This window comes from Mustelus asterias, chromosome 18 (genome assembly GCF_964213995.1).
Source record: "Mustelus asterias chromosome 18, sMusAst1.hap1.1, whole genome shotgun sequence".
NCBI classification, from domain to species: Eukaryota; Metazoa; Chordata; class Chondrichthyes; order Carcharhiniformes; family Triakidae; genus Mustelus; species Mustelus asterias.
This window is the reverse complement of record NC_135818.1, coordinates 22,764,370-22,786,339: the sequence shown is the minus strand read 5'-3', so window position 1 is coordinate 22,786,339 and position 21,970 is coordinate 22,764,370. Positions and strand designations below refer to the sequence as shown.

At 44.4% G+C, this 21,970-nt stretch overlaps 2 protein-coding genes across 3 annotated transcripts in view; one reads left to right on the top strand and one right to left on the bottom strand.

The window, feature by feature from the left end:
* zfyve19 (zinc finger, FYVE domain containing 19) overlaps positions 1-8,781 on the bottom strand; it is a 34,384-nt gene extending 25,603 nt beyond the window's left edge. For both annotated transcript variants that reach the window (XM_078233514.1, XM_078233515.1), the window contains exons 1-4: positions 8,561-8,781; positions 6,956-7,077; positions 6,210-6,263; positions 2,549-2,700 (exon numbers count right to left, since the gene is read on the bottom strand). In XM_078233514.1, coding sequence (XP_078089640.1) covers positions 2,549-2,700; positions 6,210-6,263; positions 6,956-7,077; positions 8,561-8,614 — 382 coding nt within the window. In that variant the 5' untranslated portion in view covers positions 8,615-8,781. The remainder of the gene's footprint in view (positions 1-2,548; positions 2,701-6,209; positions 6,264-6,955; positions 7,078-8,560) is intronic.
* Positions 8,782-8,907: 126 nt separating this feature from the next.
* The window catches only part of dnajc17 (DnaJ (Hsp40) homolog, subfamily C, member 17), a 178,240-nt gene continuing 165,177 nt past the window's right edge, over positions 8,908-21,970 (top strand). Inside the window, exon 1 of the mRNA XM_078233508.1 lies at positions 8,908-9,277. Coding sequence (XP_078089634.1) covers positions 9,203-9,277 — 75 coding nt within the window. The 5' untranslated portion in view covers positions 8,908-9,202. The remainder of the gene's footprint in view (positions 9,278-21,970) is intronic.

Here is a 21,970-nt window from a genome sequence, read left to right as displayed (position 1 = left end):
CAACTGTAAGTTTACTTATGTTGATTATACTGCACTATATATAAAAGACTGTTAACAGAAACCCCACTTTAAAAAGACAGAGAAATTGCCCAAAAGGTAATGTTAGATAATTAAATGTAACCACTATAAAATCATTGAATGATATAGCACAGAAGGTGGCAACTTGGATCATCATGCCTGTGCTGATTCTTTGATGTGGAGATGCCAGCGTTGGGCTCGGGTAAACATAGTAAGAAGTCTCACAACACCAGGTTAAAGTCCAACAGGTTTATTTGGTAGCAAAAGCCACTCGCTTTCAGAGCGCTGCTCCTTCATCAGGTAAGTGGGAGTACGACAACGGATGAATGAACACCGCTCGACAATCACCAGGCAAGAGTGTTCTCTTCCTGTTGGGGAACACTTGAGTGGTCACGGGCATTCGGCCTCTGATCTTCGGGTAAGCATTCTCCAAGGCGGCCTTCACAACACACGACAACGCAGAATCGCTGAGCAGAGACTGATAGCCAAGTTCCTCACACGTGAGGACGGCCTCAACCGGGATCTTAGGTTCATGTCACACTATCTGTAACCCCCACGACTTGTCTGGGCTTGCAAAATCTCACTAACTGTCCTGTCTGGAGACAATACACATCTCTTTAACCTGTGCTTAACGTTCACTCCACTCACATTGTCTGTACCTTTAAGACTTGATTACCTGAAAAGACTCACATTCCAACCATTATTTTGTAAATTGAGTTTGTGTCTTTATCTGCCCTGTTTGTGAACAAAACTCCCACTCACCTGATGAAGGAGCAGCGCTCCGAAAGCTAGTGGCTTTTGCTACCAAATAAACTTGTTGGACTTTAACCTGGTGTTGAGAGACTTCTTACTGATTCTTTGAAAGATCTTTCAATTAGTCCCACACTCCTGTCCTTTTCCTTAACCCCTGCAAAATTGTTCCCTTTAATTATTTATACAATATCCTTTTGAAAGTTATTAAGTTTGCTTCCACCACCCTTTTAAGCATTGTAATCCCTGTCATAACAACCTCTGTTTCTTTTGCAAATTACCTTAAATCCTCTGGTTACCTAGCCTTCTAGCACTCAAAACAATTTCTCCTTATTCACTCCCTCAAATCCCTTTATGTCTCTGCAAACCACAGCTCACAAAACTCCCAAATCAGCATGTGTAAAGCTTTGAGAGATCCACTAGTTACAAAACTGATTTGACAGTCCAGATGTATTCTCTTGGGCCCCAAACAGCCTATTGAGAATAGTTATTTGTGAGTTGTGTTTTTTGAAAAACAAAAGTCTAATTATTTTCCTTGTAAAACTTTTTGGTTTATAATGTGTTTACTGGATTGAGATGGTTTCTAATCCTCCAGGCTATTGATTCCTTGTCCCCACTGGTGGGATTTTACCTTGATTGTTTACCATCAAAGGTAGCAGGTACCACTGACAAGAGACGTGCAGAGATTTCTTCCCTCCAAAAGCTACCACTGGTGACAGTGCAAATGCAAGTCTCCAATATGTCCAATGACTTGGGAGTCCTAGTTCAGGATTCTCTTAAGGTTAACTTGCAGGCTGAATTGGTAATTAGGAAGGCAAATGCAATGTAAGCATTGATGTCGAGAGGACTAAAATACAAAAGCAGGGATATACTGCTGAGGCTTTTTAACCTCTGGTCAGACCACATATGGAGTATTGTGAGCAATTTTAGGCACCTTATCTAAAGAAGGATGTGCTGGCCCTGGAGAGGGTCCAGAGGAGGTTACAAGAATGATCCCAGGAATGAAAAGCATGACATATGAGGAGCGTTTGAGGACTCTAGGTCTGTACTCGATGGAGTTTAGAAGGATGGGGGGGTGAATCTGACTGAAACTTACAGAATACAGGCCTGGATCGAATGGGCATGGGGAAGATGTTTCCATTAGTTGGAAAAACTAAGATCCGAGGACACAGCCTCAGAATAAAGGGACGATCCTTTAGAACTGAGATGAGGAGAAATCTCTTCAGCCTGAGGGTGGTAAATCTATGGAATTCATTGATGCAGAAGGCTGTGGAGACCAGGTCATTAAGCATATTTAAGACAGAAATAGATAAGTTCTTGATTGGTAGGGGGATCAAAGGTTACAAGGATAGGTGGGAGAATGGAGTTGAGAAACTCAATCAGCCATGATTGAATGGCAGAGCAGACTCGATGGGCTGAATGGCCTAATTCTGCTCCTATATCTTGCAGTCAATAAGACTAGGGGAAGACTGGAAATCAGGGACAGTGACACTCATGGGTCACAAGTCTTTGCTAACGCATCTTTCTTACTGCCAACATTGTTAAAATGGCATTGCACACGCACACAAAAAGGCTTGCACCTCACCTTTTTGCTGAATATACAATGACTTACCTTGATGTCAGAGTAAGGAAATTATAATCTTTTGATCCAGATGTGAGGATACACCAAGCTTAATCAGAGGTTCTACAAAATACTGCATATTTATCAAGATATTCAGAGATTTCCTTGACTTCCATTATATGCAGTGCAATAATTCTAGTAATTAACAATGGTACTCACTTGGTTTGGTTTCCTCCTTTAGCTTCTCCAGTCGTTCAGCAATGGCTCGGTCCTCTTTGGACAGACCTCGGTACTTTGAGGCTATGTTTGGTGCCTGATTGGCCACCTTTGCAGTTTGTTCCTGCTGTTTAGCCTCTAGAGCAGCCACTCGCCTAGATCAAAGACCCAGAGAAAAGCTTCAAAGGGGCTTTATCATGAGAAATAGTCTATACAGAGTATTTATTTGTTCAAAGACACATATCACATCTATGAAAAGCTCAGGTCATCAGCAGTTAGTACTGACTCAAGACTTTCTTGGCATCAGTGCTGTTACACTGGTTCCACTGGCACTTGGAAGCAACTAAGTAGTATTCCCTGCAAAGTAGGAGATTTTCTAATACATCTGACTATAATAATGCTCAGTAAAGGCACGAGAACAGTTCTCCATGTCAGTTGTACAGTATAATGGCCAGGAAAAATGGTGAAAAGGATATTAGGGTAATGATATTAATAATTGTACCAAGCTTTGAGTCTTTTAAAGATAAATTAGCAATGTTCAGCAACCCACATTGGGTGAATGTATTGCATTGTACAAACTGGGAAAGGTGATTTTGAATTGTGAAGATACCACTATGGTCTCAGTATTCTTGAGCTCAGTGGGATGGGAAAGCCTACACAATTTTTACTTCTAATTGTTATTGAATGACCTTGCTGAAAAGTTTACTTACAAGAACGTATGAGGACGAGACTGTGCTCAGTTAAGATGCCACCCATGATCAAACTGCCTGCCAGACTCACTAGCTGCTCACATAGAAAGATTAGACAGAACTGCCACCATTAATGGGAAGCATTCGCCAGCAGGGATCACCACTTTCAGGAGAGAATGAAGAAAGAAGTTTCTTTTTTTGGGTCTCCTAAACCAAGTATGTATCAAATGGCACCTTTAGGAAAGTGATTCATTATACTATCATTGGCACGTGGAAAGATCAAAGAACCCTACTGTAAGTGGACTTATCTGTTTAACCACTGAACCCGTATTATACGAGTCTTTCTGTTTTGAGGATAGAGTGGATGTAATGAACAGAGATAAGAGAAGGTTTTGATATAGTAGACAGGGAGAAACTGATCTGTCAGGAGGGTCACTAACCCGAGGACACAGAAGTAAAGTAATTAGCAAAAAACCAGAGAGTTGAGCGGGAGGATCAGGAAAATGTTTTTTTACACAATGAGTTGTTATGATTCAGAATGCACTGCCTGAAAGGATGGTGGCAGCAGATCCAATCGTAGCTTTCAAAAGGGAACTGGATATTGACTAAAAAAGCAAAACTCTGTAGTGTTATTGAGAGCAGTAGAGTGGGATTAATTGTTAGTTCTTTTGGAGAGCTTGTTTAAGCACAATGGGCTGAAAAGCCTCCTTCTCTGGATTCAGTGGTTGGCTATGGGGGAACAGCGAGAAAAAAGACCAAAAATGATTAACATGGACAAATCAGTTGTACACCCTCTCCTGAGATTTTCGTCCTTAATCTCCAATGTTGTTGAGTTTCAACATCATTATGGAGAAGCAGGAAGGGAAGATGGGCTATTGTCCCAGAGGGAGCAAGGGAGGAGCGATTGGTGCTAAATTGAGGCATTTACATGTGCTCACCTCTTGTGCGTTTCCAACCCGAAAGACTGTACTATCCTTATCCCATAGTTACCTGTTGCTCACATTACCAATGTAAATAGGATTCAGCTAAAAGCTGAAACTGCAGAGTCAAAGAAGCCAAATAAGTTATTCAGTTCACAATCCCGACGATAGAGGACACAGGTAAAATCCATTTTGGGAAGGGAAGAAAATAACACGAGGGAAAAATAGCCTCAGATATAAGCTTTCTTTCTTGTAACAGGTCTAGGAAGTGAAAGATATGTGAGCAGAACCTCTCCAGACATAGGAATAGCAGGCAAGTCTTGCGACAGACTGAAGAGTAGTTGAGCAGTGAAATACTGAGAGATTAATCAGGGGTGGGATTCTCCAGCTGTGCTCGCCCCAAAACCAGAGAATCCCACCCGAGTTCAATGGACCTTTGCGTGGTCCACCCCCCCACCCGCGACGATTCCTGTGGCAGGCGGAATGAGAGAATTCCCTCCAGTTTTGTGAAAGCAGTTTTAGAAATGGAAAAATCAAAGGAGACAGCGAGGTCAAGAATGTTAAAAGGTGACAAAGGTTAAAGCCAAATATAATTAGTTATTAATTAGATTTTTGAGAGAAATTAAACTGTCTGAAGCACTAAAAGAAACATTTTCTAATTAAGAAAATCTATCTTATTGAAATAAATTATACACATGGTATATAGCAAGGACAAAGGGAAGTGAAGGGATATATCTGGTGTTGAAGATTGTGTAAAACACTCCAGATTTCAGCATTCACACCTTGCTAGGTTCCACAGCTCATCCATTTCCACTGAACAATTTTTAACAGGGATATGGATAAAAGACAGGTAAAAGGAGTTCCGTATTACCCAGAAAATAAGTTAACAATGAATACAGATAGTGATTCTTACATCACTTCTTTATGGGTGCGAGATTTGGACAATCTATCAGCATCACATAAGGCAACTAGAAGCATTCAGTCTTCAACATAGAGATGTATGTGCAACATCAGGTGGCAGGAAAATTTTCCGAACACCAAAGTTTCTACAAAGCTGCATACATGGCATTGATAGCTTGCTGATCAGAGCTCAGCTTTGCTGGATTGGTCATGTGGCTCACATGGAGGATTCTAACATGTCACAGGCACTACTCAACAGCTAATTGATTAATGGAACCCTCACCACAGGACATCCCAAACTTAGATCTAAAGACAATCTGAAAGCCAACCTCAGAGGCAACCCTCATGGGATAAAATACCTTAGCCAGACTCAAACATTGTCATCAACCGATTTCGACATTTGAGGAGAACAGAGTCAGGTGCCTTCAGGACAAGCGACTGCAGTGCAAAGCCAATGCCTCATCCATCTCTTCAACACTGACTTCATTTTTGTATTTACAAACAGTTATGCAAATCAAAACTTGGTCTAATGTTACACAAGACCACATCAAAATAGATCGTAAACCTTTTTTAGTTGAACACTAAATGGGAGAATCCATCAACATTCTAGAAAGTCTACTAGAATCATAGAATCCCTACAGGACAGAAGGAGACCATTTGACCCATCGAGTCTTCACCGACTCTCCAACAGAGCATTGTTCCCAGGCCCACCCCCCAACTGTAATCCCACGCATTTACCCTGCTAATCCCCCTAACCTATACATCTTGGGACACTAAGGGGCCATTTAGCATGGCCAATCCACCTAACCTGCACATCTTTGGACTGTGGAAAGATACTGGAGCACCTGGAGGTAGCCCCCACAGATGCAGGGAGAACATGCAAATTCCACACAGTCATCCAAGGCTGGAATCGAACCTGGGTCCCTGACACTGAGGCAGCAGTGCTAACCACTGTGCAACCCCACTACTGTTCCTTTGTCAGCTAATCATTCAATGATACCCTTCAGATGTTCCTACCTTCCTTATAATAAAGGTTGTTTCGTTCACAGTTCTACACTGCATTGGAGGAAATAGACACTACAATCATTTAGTATCTACTGCTACTAAAAAATACAACCCACCAATCTAGAGTTGATCTTTTAATTAACTACTCACTTTTTGTAGTTCTCTGGTGGAGACCACCTTGCAGCACTGTCTTGTTTCCCAGATCTGTGAAAGAATGAACAACAAGTATTCTCTTTAAAAATCCTCCTTTCTCACTATCCTGCTTTCATTTCTCCCCACATTAATGTACTACTTCTCAGCTGGAAGGATGAGCAATAGCCTTTCTCTTAAAGTAATGCTAACCTTGTCTGTGTGTGAGGAAGTGTCTCCCCTTCACTGCACAAAGGCAAAATCAAAATCTACAGAGCAGGCAGGGGCACTTGGTCTAAACCCGCATGGTTCAGCACACTGATGCATCAACCCAAAACAGAGCTAGGTTGCCTGTAACGGGTGCAGACACAATCTAAAGATAAACACTATTTAACTCATTCACAATGCACTGCCATGCCAACGGCCTTACAGCATGAAGTTCAGTGGCTATAGGATGGTTAGATGAAACGGAATCTTTAGCATTGACAAGCTGAAGACACATTGTTTAATTTCTTGCTTTGCTCTGTCTGTGCCATCAAGAGATGAGACTAATAATACAACTTTAAGTTCCCAAGTTCAGCACAGTGATCTAATTTCAGTTCTCTCTCCATGTGTGCCTCTCTGCTGTAATACCATTAACTTTTGCTCTGGTGACACTACGAATGAGAGGTCAGTTCATTAACTTTCTTGACTGTTCAGATTTCATTTTGTCATGGATAAATGTGATCGTTAGTACATGCGTGTGCTGCTCATTAACTTTTGAATACCTTGTGAGGGTTCCATGACACTGTCTGCAGACTTTTTGCTGTGTATTTCCACAACGAGGGACCAAGGTGGTGTAGCTGAGACATGACGAACAATACGCATGGCCACAGTTCTTGCACCCAAGCTGCCAAAATAAAACAAAAGTTAAGTTCCGACAGTTGTCATCAGAGGACTGGAGAATTGCAAATGTTACACCCTTGTTCAAGAAAGGGTGTAAGGAGCCAGTCAATTATGCTTTTGCTATCTCTAAACTCAAATATTCCAATATCCTCGATGTTAACCTCCAATATCCAAAACATAATCACATACATCATGGTGCATATACCCCATCCATCTCCATCCTCAATGAGTTACAGCTTGTTTCCCAGTGTATTGAGGTATTGAATTTATTCTAACTTCATTAATTTCAACAACATTATCATAAATATTATTTTAACATAACAAAGATCTTCCATGTCCTCAACCTCCTCCCAACTCTCAATCTGTGACCTTATCTAGCCCGACAGTCCAAAGCGTGTTCTTCTGTTTTCCAAATACATTCTGCATCCTCTCCCAATTCCCTCCCCCCTCCCCCCCTCCCCCCCCCCTCCCCCCCTCCCCCCCCCCCTCCCCCCCTCCCCCCCCCCTCCCCCCCCCCTCCCCCCCTCCCCCCCCCCCTCCCCCCCTCCCCCCCCCCCTCCCCCCCCCCCTCCCCCCCCCCCTCCCCCCTCCCCCCCCTCCCCCCCTCCCCCCTCCCCCCCCTCCCCCCTCCCCCCTCCCCCCCCTCCCCCCTCCCCCCTCCCCCCCCCCCCCCCCTCCCCCCTCCCCCCTCCCCTCCCCCCTCCCCCCTCCCCTCCCCCCTCCCCTCCCCCCTCCCCTCCCCCCTCCCCTCCCCCCTCCCCTCCCCCCTCCCCTCCCCCCTCCCCTCCCCCCTCCCCTCCCCCCTCCCCTCCCCCCTCCCCTCCCCCCTCCCCTCCCCCCCCCTCCCCCCTCCCCTCCCCCCTCCCCCCTCCCCTCCCCTCCCCCTCCCCTCCCCTCCCCTCCCCTCCTGGTGGCACAGCCCTCAGCAATTCTGGCTCCCGGATCCTCAGCCTCTTCCTCATTTAAACAAAAAAAATCCTTTCAACCAAGATATTCCTTTCTCTCTTAATGAACTGCCACGTTTTCCACATTGACGCACGATTAAAAAGATATGTTGTGGTTCCACACAGTCGGCATCCTTTGAATTTAACTAGAAAACAATCACTATCAGTTAATTGGACAAATACAATGATTCTCATGGAATCCCTGCAGTGCAGAAGGGGCAATTTGGCCCATCGAGACTGCACAGAATCCTCTCCTACCATCGCTAATCCAATCCTCTCCCCTACCCCATCCCTGTAACCCCACACATTTACCATGGTTAATCCATTAACCTACACATCTTGAGACACTAAGGAGCATTTTGGCATGGCCAAGTCACCTGCATATATTTGTATAATGATTCTTCAATGTTTTGAGCAGTTTGATAATGAGAAGACAGGGGAAGAGAGTGAATCACTGGTGGAGCTGACACGAGATGTTCCAGTAAAGTTTCACACAACAGACAGAGAGGTGTTTATGCTTGTGCTGGGAAAACATGAACTTACCTCTTTCCTCAGGAGAGTGAATTTAGACGCGCAGCCATAACATCTTCCAGCCATCTTCAATCCGTGACGTTGTACACCTCACAAAAATGTGATATAACGTTTAAAGAAACAGTCTGACTACTTTGAGTCACTTTACACCCAATCCGACTCTCCAATATTGCACGTCATCCCAGTTGCGTCCTCCAGCGAACTCAGCCTTCACTCTCCAGCGGCAGGGCCCCGACCGGAAGAAGCCCAGTCCCCAATGCACGCCGGGTGATGTAGTCTTTCCTTCCCGCGGCAGTCGCGCAAACCTTCGGGATTTGGAGTCTCGGGAACTACAGCTCCCAGTGCGCATCGCGGTCCTTGATGGCCGCGAGCTGGAGGCCAGGTGGACTACAATCCCTGGGCGCTCCGCGGATGCCGTGGTGCTTTCTGGGTGTTGTAGTCCTTTCTGGAGAGGGCACGAAGCAGAGTGAGTGGAGAGTCGGAGCCGCAGGAACTACAACCCCAGGAGGCGTCGCGGCTGGCTGGGCCTGTGTGTTTGGGGTGAGAAGGTGGAGTACGAATTTGGGAGGCCTGAGTTTGGTTTGCAATCAGGTTGAAAGGAAGAGCGAGAATCTGCTGCTCGGGCTTCGGTTACTCTGAGTGAGTGTGGGGAAAATGGCAGCTAAAGAAATCCTGCAGTTAGACCTCTACTCGCTGCTGGAAGTCAGTGAGGATGCCACTGGTAAAGAGGTGAGGAAATTTCTGTTAATGGTTTGAAATCCCCGCCAGCTCCAGTCATTGACACTGAAGCCGGGTCTTGTTGCTGCCTGTCAGGAGGTAGCATTTAAAATTGCTCATTTTGTTGTAACCGGCAGAGCCAGAATCACAGAATGGTTACAGCACTGAAGAAGGCTATTCGGACCATCCTGTCTTCTCGGCTCTGCGAATGAGCAATTTATCTATTGTCAACTTCCTTTTCATGTAGAATTTTCCAGTCCCCTCTTGAATGCTTGAACCTGTCGCCACCACACTTTCAGGCAGCACAGTCTAGATCTTAACTACTCAGTGGATGAAAATGTTTTTGCTAGTGTCTTCATTTCCTCTTTTGCCAATTATCATAAATCTCCCTTCCACCAGTGGAAGCCGATTTTCCCTATCTACTATGCCCAACCCCCTCAGGATTTTGAATACCTCCTGTCTAATCTCCTCACAACCTTCTCTTTTCCAAGGAAAACAGTCTCAACTTCTCCAATCGATCTACGTAAATAATGTTCTTTATCCCTGGAATCTTGTAAATCTTTTCTGCACTCTTTTAATGCCTTCACATCTTTCCTAAATGTGGATCCGGAAAGGGACGTGATGCTCCAGTTGTATTCTATGCCCAATTAATAAGCCTAGGATATTGTGTACTTTATTAACTATGCTCACGGCCTTTTGGCTAAGATCAAGTGATGGCCATCTTTGTGTGTGGCTGCATCAAGCTGTGTGTAGATCCTCGGTACACTAACAGCAAGTGCCACTATTTTTTGAGGTTCTACCTGTCCCAAGTGTTGCGGAGGATGGTTCTGGCCACACTGCCGTGGAACGCTCCAAGTAGTTGGACCGTACCGCAGCAGCTGTCTTTCGTAGAGAAATCTTTCCGGAATCACACCTTTGACCACATGGCGATCAAGCACTGGTCAGCACGTAATGTCTTTGAGGCCCTGAGAGAAAAGGAGATGGCGGATCCTGTCAGATGGTTCCCTGAGCAGACTGTCAGTGTCATCTGGCAGAATGCCTCATCACCAGAACTCACAAACAAGCACCAAGACCTGGCTTGGCTGGTGGTGAGAAGGGCACTCCCCGTCAGATCCTTTATGCACGCTCAGGGTCTCAATATCACCGCACGCTGCCCTCGGAGCGGCTGCGGGGGTGATGAGACAGTCGCACACCTCCTTTGCAAAGAAGGTCTGGAGTGAGATGCAGTGGTATTTGTCGAGGTTCGTCCCGAGCAGCTCAGTGACGCAGGACTCTGTTCTACGGGCTGTTATGATGTGGAGACGGGCTGTTTCCAGGGACGCACACCGAGACAAATATCAACTGCTGCTGGAGGGTCATCAACTCGGTGAAGGACGCACTTTGGTCCGCCAGAAACTTGCTGATCTTCTAGTTGAAAGATTTGTCCTCGACCGAGTGTTGCAGACTGGCACATTCCAAGGTCCAGGACTATGTGCTGAGGGACGCGCTCAAGCTTGGGGCAGCCGCCGCAAAGGCACAGTGGGGAAAGGCCACCGTGTAAAGCCTTTCAATCGAGGGCCCGGTAACTGCAGAATACCCTCGGCCTGCGTAACTGTGTGCTGAACTGAAAAATAACAGCACACGGTAAAATCTGATGTATGTATATAGTTTTAAGTTTTGAAATGTAATGAATGTAATGTCGTGTAAATAAGCATCGTAGAATAGTGTAAAACTGACCTTTTTTTTGCACTGTTTGTAATTATTGGATATGTTGTTTTGCAATGGTTTATTTGAGAGTTTTTATGAATAAAGTATATTTTTTGAAATAAAAAAAACTATGCTCATGGCCTTTTGGCAAAGATCAAGTGTAATATCGACATGCTGTACTTGGTTGAAGTCATTAGGTTATATTTTAGCTTCATTTGAAGCAATTTCTAAAAGCGGCATCTCGGCCTTTTGGCTAAGATGCAAATGAGATCAAGCCTTGGAGGAGGTTCAATGCCTACTCCAATCAGCTTGGATCATGTAGACCAAGCCCAAGACAGGAGGTGAGAGCCCTGTCTTGTCAGCTTGGATCGGGAATGTCTCAATTTGTTGAGACTCTGAATTGGACTTGATTTGATTGAATTGGAATAAAAAGAATTTTTAAAACTATGCTCACGGCCTGTCCTGCCACCTTCAGTGACATGTATACCCAGATCCCTTTGCTTCCTTTAGAATTGTTCCCTTTCTTTTCTATTGTCTCTCTCTTATTCTTACCAAAATACAATCACAATGAAGCTGCCATTTCATTAAAATGTACATTTAAGTGCTTGTTCATTTGTCGTGTTGATCTGCTACTGGAACTTGCTTGTAAATATATTTTGTTCTGATGTTTGTCTTCCTTATTTTCACTGACCCCAACAAAATACTGTGATCATACTGGGCCGTAACTTCCGACTAGCATCAGAAAGAGAGAGCCCCAGGAATGAGAAAAAATTAATACGTACATAAGTGCTCTTCAGGTGGGGGGGGGGTTGGTTGGGTGAGTTGGGTCAGCGGGGGGGGCGGGCGGCATCGTGTTGGTGAAAGTTTGCACTTCTGCGCAAATACTGTGCAACTCCTTACCTGGGATCTTCCTAGAGGGATTCCCAAGTGCATCTTTGGGATACTCCAGAAATCCAACCCGGGGTAGCTTGGAAGTCACAGACCAATATGTCACCTGCAATATGTCTGCTTCCTTTAATTTGAAACCAAGATGCTGACCATAAACAGCAGGTTTCTGACAAGGAAACACAGGTTATTGTTTCAAGTGTTGACCCATTGTCACGAATGAGGTAACAGGGTAAATCAGTTTATATGAAATTCCAAAAGATGTTTGGTGCAATGTAATAGGCTTGCCAGCACAGTCGAAGCACATGGAATAAAAGGGACAGTGGAAGCATGGATACAAACTCTGCTGAGTGACAGGAGAAAGAGAGCAGTAGTGAACAGTTGATTTTCACTCTGAAGGAAGGTGTTTGCCAGGGTTAGTACTGTGTTTTCCTTGACATATATTAATGACCTTGACTTGGAATCTTCCTCCAAACAATATTTTCTCTCAAATGCCTTCACCAGGGATCCACACCCAGGATTTCAACCTTTCCCTGCAATATTCCTCTGTCCTAGAGCACCACATGTATTATCTGGGGAGGACAGAAATTCAAAATTTGCAAATGATGAATCTTGGAATACAGTGGACCGTGAGGCATATATGAATTAGGAGCAGAAGTAGGCCACTTGACCTTTGAGCCTGATCTGTCATTCAATAGGATCATGGCTGATCTGATTGTAATCTCAAATCCACATTCCCACCTACCCCTGATAACCTCTCACCACTTGCTTATCTATCCATTTGTGTCTCTGTATTTGTGTGCTATGAAAGGGTGGCTGCATGGCTATAGTTTAGTTTCACTTTCAACTTTTCCTGCATTATAAATGACGGCATAAAAATAATTACAGTCTTTAAAAAAAACTACACTGTTGTTTAGCAACCAGAGGATCACATTGAAAAATAGAAACATTTGAGTTCAGTTGGAACTAGGTAATTGTGAAGAATGCAGCTCTCACAGAAACTGCCAGTACTGGCAGGACAATAAAGTAAGGGGCAGAAAGCAAGTCCCAGAAGCTAAAGAACAGAAAGTTGCAGAAAGACTGATGTGAAAGAGACAAATAACAGGAAATAGGACAAGATACTGTTCACTGAAATTCAAGAAAGGGGCAGAGAGAGACTTCCAGTTAAAGACAGCTGCAAGATGCAAACCTGGAGAACTCAGTTAGCAAGAAGCCAGACAGCCAAAGTAATCCTAAGGTTGGTGACATCTTAACACCGCCTGTGAAGCAATAGTGTTCCGTTAGTGTGGCTGGATACCTGAGAGATTGTGAGGAAGCTTTAATACATGTGGTGTTCTGGGGCAGAGGAATATTGAAGGGAAAGGTTGAAATCCTGGGCGTGGATCCTTGGTGAAGGCATTTGAGAGAAAACATTGTTTGGGGGAAGATTCCAAGCTTCCAAGAGTGGAGTTTACAAATTACATGTGGAAGTCAGGGTTCCAGTGAGACTAGCTGGCTCACAGTGTAACAAGCATTTTTTGAGGAGGATTGTTGAGGCATCCATGGAAGTTGTTTTGGGTGACATCTGTCACTTGGTTTCAGTGTGTGGTGACTCTGACCACATTTCACCTATTAACTTACATGGACTGTGCTCTTAGAACATTAAGAATATAAGATAATTTTGTAACTTGTGTTACCTTTATAAATCTGTGTATATCTGTAAAGGTCTAGCTGGGGTGATGGAATAGTGCATTATAATTAATCTTTTCTTGCTGATGTTTAATTCTTTTGTTAAAAATTAATTGACAGTCCTGTGATTCTGTTCATCCATGTCTCTAAACAAAAAAAATAACAGTTACGATCTGCTGAGCTGGGATCATAATAGTACAGCGGAACATTGGGATATTTGCACATCAATCATTGAAGATAGCAGGACAGGTTGAGAAATCAGTTAATGGGGCATAATAAATCATGTGCTTTATGAATAAAGGCATAGAGTACAAATACAAGGAAGCAATGATGAACCTTTATTTAAAAAACTGATTTGCGTCAAATGGAATATTGTATGCAATTATGGGCAGTGCACTTCAGCAAGGACATGCAGACAGAGAACAGTTCCAGGGATGATGGTCCTCTTTTCTGCTATAATCATTCACTGATTCTATGAAACAAAAATGTGAAGGGTAAAACCAGAGAGGTAATAGGTAGAATGCCTGAATAAGTTTGCTTCTAATTCTCTGTGACTCCCTTCACTCATATCTTCAACAATAAATGTGAAGAGTGCATAGACTTATTTGCCTCTAAGACTGAGTCCATCATTCAGCTGCATTTACCATATTCCTTCTTCTCACCAATTCAAACTTCTTCCTTGTCTTATGTAAGTCTATGAGATCCTCACATTTATTGTTGAAGGTATGAGTTTCTAACTCATCTCTTTTCCTACCCTTTTTGCGCTGATCTTGTCCATGACACACTCCCCTTTCCTCACCCTGCTCTCTCCTCTATTCCCACTAGCTGCAGACTACACAACTTCCTTTCCTGAACCCCTATATTAGCTGATTTTATTAACTGTGTTCTTTCCTCAAATACTTGCCCATCCCCAACTTTTTCAGAACAGCCTTCTTCGCCCTTTTCACAAACAAGCCTAGCTTTGACTATTCTGTCTTGGGAATAGTCACACAAATATACCACAAATCTTTCTCAAACCTTACTTTGCTCTCAAAGTCTTGAACTATTCTAGCTTCAGATCTGTGCCCATCTTTCGTGCAACTCCATATTTGAATTTCTGCAATCACGTTTCTGCCCCTGCCACAGCACTGAAACCATTGTAATCAAAGTTACAAATGACTACTTTTGTATTTGTGGTGGATTATCCTTCCATGCTCTTCATGAATGCTCTGCAACATTTTGTGGCCAACTACACCATTCTCTTCCAATGCCTATCCTCCATTGTCTAGATGCATGGGACTACCCTCATTAACCATTCCTGCCACTCCAGTCATAGTAACAGTTTTATCAACACCAGGTTAAAGTCCAACAGGTTTATTTGGTAGCAAATACCATTAGCTTTTGGAGCGCTGCTCCTTCGTCAGATGGAGTGGAAATCTGCTCTCAAACAGGGCACAGAGACACAAAATCAAGTTACAGCTCCATCATTTATTAAGATCATGACTGATCTGATAGCAACCTCAAATCTGCATCCCGCCGACCCTCAATAACTTATCACTCCCCCTTGCTTAGCAAGAATCGATCCACCTCTGCCTTAAAAATATTCAGACTCTCCTTCCACTGCCTTTTCAGGAAGAGCATTCCAAAGACACTCAACCCTCTGAGAGAGTTAAATGGGCAACCCATGTGACCCCTAGTTCTAGATTCACCAAGACCATCATGACTGCCTCCTTCCACCTGCATAACATAATCCATCTCTGCTCCTAGCTTGGCTCTTCTGCTGCTGAAACTCTCATTCATGTTTTTTTGAACCTCTAGACTTGACTGTTCCAATGCTGTATTTGCCAACCTCCCATTCTCCATAAACCTGAGGCTCATCCGATACTCGTTGCCCAGATCCTAACTGAATTACAAAGGTTCTGCTTTGTGAACCTGTGTTCACTGTCCGTTATTAGCTATCCATCCCCCAACATCCTCATGTGCAAGTCCTTCCATGGCCTCAACCTCCCAATCTCTATAACCTCCAGCCCTACAACTTTCGAAGAACTCTCCAAGTGTGTGCATCCCTTACTCCATTTACTCCACCCTTCATGGCAATGCTATCTAGATTCAAACATTTGAAATTTCCTCCCTAAAAAATCTCCACCTTTACTTTTTTCACTCCTTTAAGGCTTTGCTTAAAACTTGCCTCTTTATCCAAACGTTTCATCATTGCCTCTATTACCTTCAATCCTTTTGGTATGCTTTTGTGAAACATTTGTGACATTTTCCTACCTGAGCGGCACTAGTTGTGTGCGAGTTATTATTCTTCAAGATACTTACTTTATGTGGCGATGTCTGCCCTTTGATTGAATTTAAAGACTCCCTGGCACCTGCGGAGTCCACTTTAGTTTCCTGGCCTTAACTTTATTTGTCAGCCAACATCACAGACTATCTGGTCATTATCTCACTGCCATTTCTGGCACATCACTGTGCTCTGTATTTCCTATGATACTTCAGTGGCTACAAGTTCAAACAAAAATGTAAAGTTCATTGAGATTCTGAGGTCATGAAAGATACATCCACATCTGTGAGGGGTGTGTCGAGCTGCGGTTCCTGAGAGACCGTGTTAGGGAGCTGGAACTACAACTCGAGGATCTTAGGCTGATGAGGGAGAATGAGGAGGTGATAGACAAGAGCTATCATCAGGTGGTCACACCAGGGCCACGGGAAGAGGCCAAGTGGGTGATGGCCAGGAAGGGTAAGGCTAGGGTGGTTGAGAGCACCCCGGTGGATTTGCCCCTGCACAACAAGTACTCCTGCTTGAGTACTGCTGGGGGGGACAGCCCGTCTGGGGGAAGCAGCAGTGGCCGTGTCTCCGCAGTGGAGTCCAGCCCTGTAACTCAGAGGGCTAAGGAAAAGAGGAGGAAGGCGGTATTAATCGGGGACTCGATGGTGAAGGGGACAGACAGGCGTTTCTGCGGAGGTAGGCGGGATTCTCGCATGGTGGTCTGCCTCCCTGGGGCCGGGATCCAGGATGTCGCTAGTCGCGTCCCGGAAATCCTGAGGTGGGAGGGAGAGGAGCCTGAGGTAGCGGTACATATTGGTACCGCTGATGTGGGTAGGAAGGGAGAAGGGGTCATGAAAAGGGAGTACAGGGAATTAGGGAGACAGCTGAGAAAGAGGAAAGCAAAGGTAGTAATCTCAGGGTTACTGCCTGTGCCACGGGAAGGTGAGGGCAGGAATGGAGTGAGGTGGAGGATGAATGTGTGGCTGAGGGACTGGTGCAGGGGGCAGGGATTCAGGTTCCTGGACCATTGGGACCTCTTTAGGGGCAGGGGTGATCTGTATACAAAAAACGGGTGGAACTTGAATCACACGGGGACCAATATCCTGGCCGGTAGGTTGGCTAAGGCTACTGGGGAGAATTTAAACTAGATAGGTTGTGGGGAGGGGAGCTAGAAGAGTTGACTAGGATCAAGGAACTAATTGATGGGGGGGAGGATGCAGGGGTAAGGGGAATTACAAAATTAATGGTAGAGGAGAGGGTGCAAGTGAATGAAGGCGGTAATTTAGATAAGGGAGTAGAGGGAGACGGTGTTCGCGACTCATCAAAGCGGGTCCAGATAAAAGCTGGAATAAGGACACTTTGCCTGAATGCACGAAGCATTCGGAACAAGGTGAATGAGTTGATGGTGCAAATCAGCACAAGTGGGTACGATCTAGTGGCCATTACAGAAACGTGGCTGAAAGGTGACCAGGACTGGGAGATGAATATCCAGGGGTATCAGGCGTTTAGGAAGAATAGACAGGAAGGAAAAGGTGGTGGGGTCGCGCTATTAATAAGAGATAATATCAGGGTAGTACTGAGGGATGACATAGGCTCTGAGGAACAAAACGTGGAATCATTATGGGTAGAGATGAGGAATAGTAGAGGGAGAAAGACACTAGTAGGTGTGGTATATAGGCCCCCAAATAATAATGTTGAGGTAGGGAGGGCTGTAAACAAGCAGATAAGGGATGCGTGTAAAAACGGAACGGCAATAATCTTGGGGGACTTCAACATGCACATTGACTGGCAGACTCAAGTCGGTAAGGGTGGAATGGAGGAAGAGTTCTTAGAATGCTGTCGGGATAGTTTCCTTGAACAGCATGTTACGGAACCGACGAGGGAACGAGCTATTTTGGATCTGGTATTGTGTAACGAGGTAGGTAGAATTAAGGATCTTATTGTGAAGGACCCTCTTGGGTCTAGTGACCACAATATGGTCGAATTTCTGATTCAGATGGAAGAGGAGAAAGTTTGGTCTCAAACCAGTGTCCTCTGTTTGAACAGAGGGAAATATGATAGGATGAGGGATGAATTGGCTAAGGTAGACTGGGAGAGCAGGCTGGCAGGTAGGATAGCTGAGGAACAGTGGAGGATTTTTAAGGAGATCCTTTTCAGTTCTCAGCAAAAATATATTCCAGCAAAAAACAAGGATTGTAAGAAAAGGGAGAACCGGCCGTGGATAACGAAGGAAATAAAGGAGAGTATTAAAATAAAAACAGCTGCGTACAGAGTGGCCAAAAATAGTGGAGAAACAAGTGATTGGAAAAATTTAAGAAACAACAAAGAGAGACTAAGAAAGCGATAAAGAAAGGAAGGATAGACTATGAAGCTAGGCTAGCAATTAATATAAAAAATGATAGTAAAAGTTTTTATAAATATATAAAAAGGAATAGAGTGGCTAGAGTGAATGTTGGACCCTTGGAGGACGAGAGGGGGGAGTTAATAGTGGGAAATGAGGATATGGCTGAGTCTTTAAATAAGTTTTTTGTGTCGGTCTTCACGGTGGAGGACACAGATAGTTTGCCAAATATTAACGATAGAGGGTTGGCAGCAGGAGAAATACTTAATACGATTAATGTTACCAGAGAGGCTGTGCTGGGTAGACTAATGGGACTGAAGGTGGACAAGTCCCCGGGTCCGGATGGAATGCATCCCAGGGTATTGAAAGAAATGTCAGAGGTAATAGTGGATGCGTTAGTGATTATTTATCAAAACTCGTTGCATTCTGGGGTAGTGCCGGTTGATTGGAAAACGGCTAATGTTACGCCGCTGTTTAAAAAAGGAAGGAGACAAAAGGCGGGTAACTATAGGCCGGTCAGCTTAACGTCTGTAGTAGGGAAAATGCTGGAATCCATTATTAAAGAGGAGATAGCAGGGCATCTGGATAGAAATGGTTCGATCAATCAGACGCAGCATGGATTCATGAGGGGAAAGTCGTGCTTGACGAACATGTTGGATTTTTATGAAGATGTGACGAGGGCGGTTGATGGAGGAGAACCGGTGGATGCGGTGTTTTTGGATTTCCAAAAGGCGTTTGATAAGGTGCCCCATAAAAGGCTGCTGAAGAAGATTAGGGCACACGGAGTTGGGGGTAGTGTGTTAAAGTGGATTGGGGACTGGCTATCCGACAGGAAGCAAAGAGTCGGAATAAATGGGTGTTTTTCCGGTTGGAGGAAGGTAACTAGTGGCGTGCCGCAGGGATCGGTACTCGGGCCGCAACTGTTTACCATTTATATAGATGATCTGGAGGAGGGGACGGAGTGTAGGGTAACGAAGTTTGCAGACGACACAAAGATAAGTGGAAAAGTGAATCGTGTGGAGGACGGAGAAGATCTGCAGAGAGATTTGGACAGGCTGAGTGAGTGGGCGAGGATATGGCAAATGGAGTATAACGTTGAGAAATGCGAGGTTATACACTTTGGAGGAAATAATAACAAATGGGATTACTATCTCAATGGAAACAAATTAAAACATGCTACCGTGCAAAGGGACCTGGGGGTCCTTGTGCATGAGACGCAAAAGCCCAGTCTGCAGGTACAACAGGTGATCAAGAAGGCAAATGGGATGTTGGCCTATATTGCGAGGGGGATAGAATATAAAAGCAGGGATGTCTTGATGCACCTGTACAGGGCATTGGTGAGGCCGCAGCTGGAATACTGTGTGCAGTATTGGTCCCCTTATATGAGGAAGGATATATTGGCATTGGAGGGAGTGCAGAGAAGGTTCACCAGGTTGATACCGGAGATGAGGGGTTTGGATTATGAGGAGAGGCTGAGGAGATTGGGTTTGTACTCGTTGGAGTTTAGAAGGATGAGGGGGGATCTTATGGAGACTTATAAGATAATGCGGGGGCTGGATAGGGTGGAGGCGGAGAGATTCTTTCCACTTAGTAAGGAAGTTAAAACTAGAGGACACAGCCTCAAAATAAAGGGGGGTCGGTTTAAGACAGAGTTGAGGAGGAACTTCTTCTCCCAGAGGGTGGTGAATCTCTGGAATTCTCTGCCCACTGAGGTGGTGGAGGCTACCTCGCTGAATATGTTTAAAGCGCGGATGGATGGATTCCTGAGCGGTAAGGGAATTAAGGGTTATGGGGATCAGGCGGGTAAGTGGTACTGATCCACGTCAGATCAGCCATGATCTTATTGAATGGCGGGGCAGGCTCGAGGGGCTAGATGGCCTACTCCTGCTCCTATTTCTTATGTTCTTATGTTCTTACTACGTAAAAAAAGAGACCTTGCATTTATATAATGCTTTTTATGATCACTGAACATCTCAAAGCATGTTAAAGCCAATTAAGTTCTCTTTGTTTGAAGAGTAATCATGGTTATAATACAGACAATGCAACAGCTCAGTAACCTCCCACAAATGGCATTGTGATAACCAGATTTGTTATGTTGATTAAGGGATAAATTGTGACTAGGGAAATAGGGATAACTGCCCTGCTCTTCTTTGGAATACTGCTGTGAGATCTTTTGCATCCACTGGGACAGGCATCCTTTACACACTGCACCCACAAGCTGAGGGATCAGCGATCAATGGGAAGGGGTTAAATTCTTTATTGTCGGAGATAATCATTTTCTGGCAGTTATGCGGCTCAAATGTTCCCTGCTACTTATCACCCCAAGCCTGAATGTTGCCCAGGTTTTGTTACACAAAGGCACAGACTGCCTCAGTATCTGTGGGGTGATGATTAGAACTGAGCACTACAATTATCAGTGAACATCTACACTTCTGCCCTTACGGATGGAGGGAAGGAAGATCATTGATCAAGTAGGTGAAGATGGTTGGGGCTATGACACTACCTTGCCACTGTTTTTCTCCTTATTTAATCTATCAAACCCCCTTGAAATTTTGAATGCCCCTATTAAATTTCCCCCTAACCTCTTCCCAAAGGTTTAAATACATGCCACTTTCAGCATATTTTAAAAACAAAGTAAGTGTTTATTATAATATATTGGTATCAATGAACTTAATAGGGTCCATGAAGCACTAGGAGATAAGAAAATGAAGGGTGACATCCAGGCTTCAGTTTAGGTAATGATAGTAGACGGTGTTTATTGTAGAGGGGAATTTGGAGCTGGTGGTGTTCCCGTGCCCTTGTCCTTCTAAGCTGTAATGATCATGTATTTGTAAGATGCTCTCAAAGAAGCCTTGGCGAATTGCTGCAGTGCACCTTGTGGATGTTTTAGAATGCTGGTGATGGAGAACGTGAATGGTTAACGTGTTGAATGGGATGCCACTTGAGTGATGGTGTTGAGTTTCTTGCATGTTGTTGGAGCTGTATTTATCAGGCAATTGAAGAGTATTCCATCACATTCCTGGCTTATGCTTTGTCTATGGTGCATACAGTTTGGGGAATCGGGGGTGAGTCATTCCCAGTCTCTAACCTGCTCTTAGAGTATGCATGTGGCTAGTCCAGTTAGATTTTGCAACCTCCAGAATGTCAATGATGAGAATTCAGCAATGGTAGTGCCATTGTATGGCAATGGTTAGATTCTCTCTTATCAGAGATGGTCATTGTCCTCCGTGTGGCTCGAATGTTACTTGTCAGTTATCATCCAAGACTCTCTACTGTCCAAATCTTGCTACATGCTGGTATAGATTGCTTCAGTATCTGAGAATTTCTGAATGGAATTGAACACTGTGCAGTCATCCATGAAAATCTCCATTTTTGACTTTGTGTTGGAGGAAAGATCTTTCACCAAACAACTGAAGACCTTTGTGCCTTCAAAAACCACAACCATCTTCCTTTGAGAGTTTTCCCCCGAATTAACCATTGAATTCAATTTTGCCAGGACTCCTTGATGCCACACTCGGTCAAATAATGCCTTGGTGTCGAGAGCAATCACCCTCATTTCACCTCTGAAATTCAGCTCTTTGTCAATGTTTACACCAAGGTTATAATAAGGCCTGGAGCTGAGTGATCTTGGTGGAATCCAAACTGACCACTGGTGAGCAGGCAAGTAAATGCTGCTTGATAGCTCTGTCAAAGACAGCTTCTAGCTTTTTGCTGATGATTGAGTGGGGTGATAGGACAGCAGTTGAATTAATTGAATTTGTCTGCTTTTTCTGGACAAAAAGACAGGGTTGTTGTAGAATCATAGAATTCTACGGTGCAGAAGGAGGCCATTCGGCCCATCAAGTCTGCACGACCACAATCCCACCTAGGCCATATC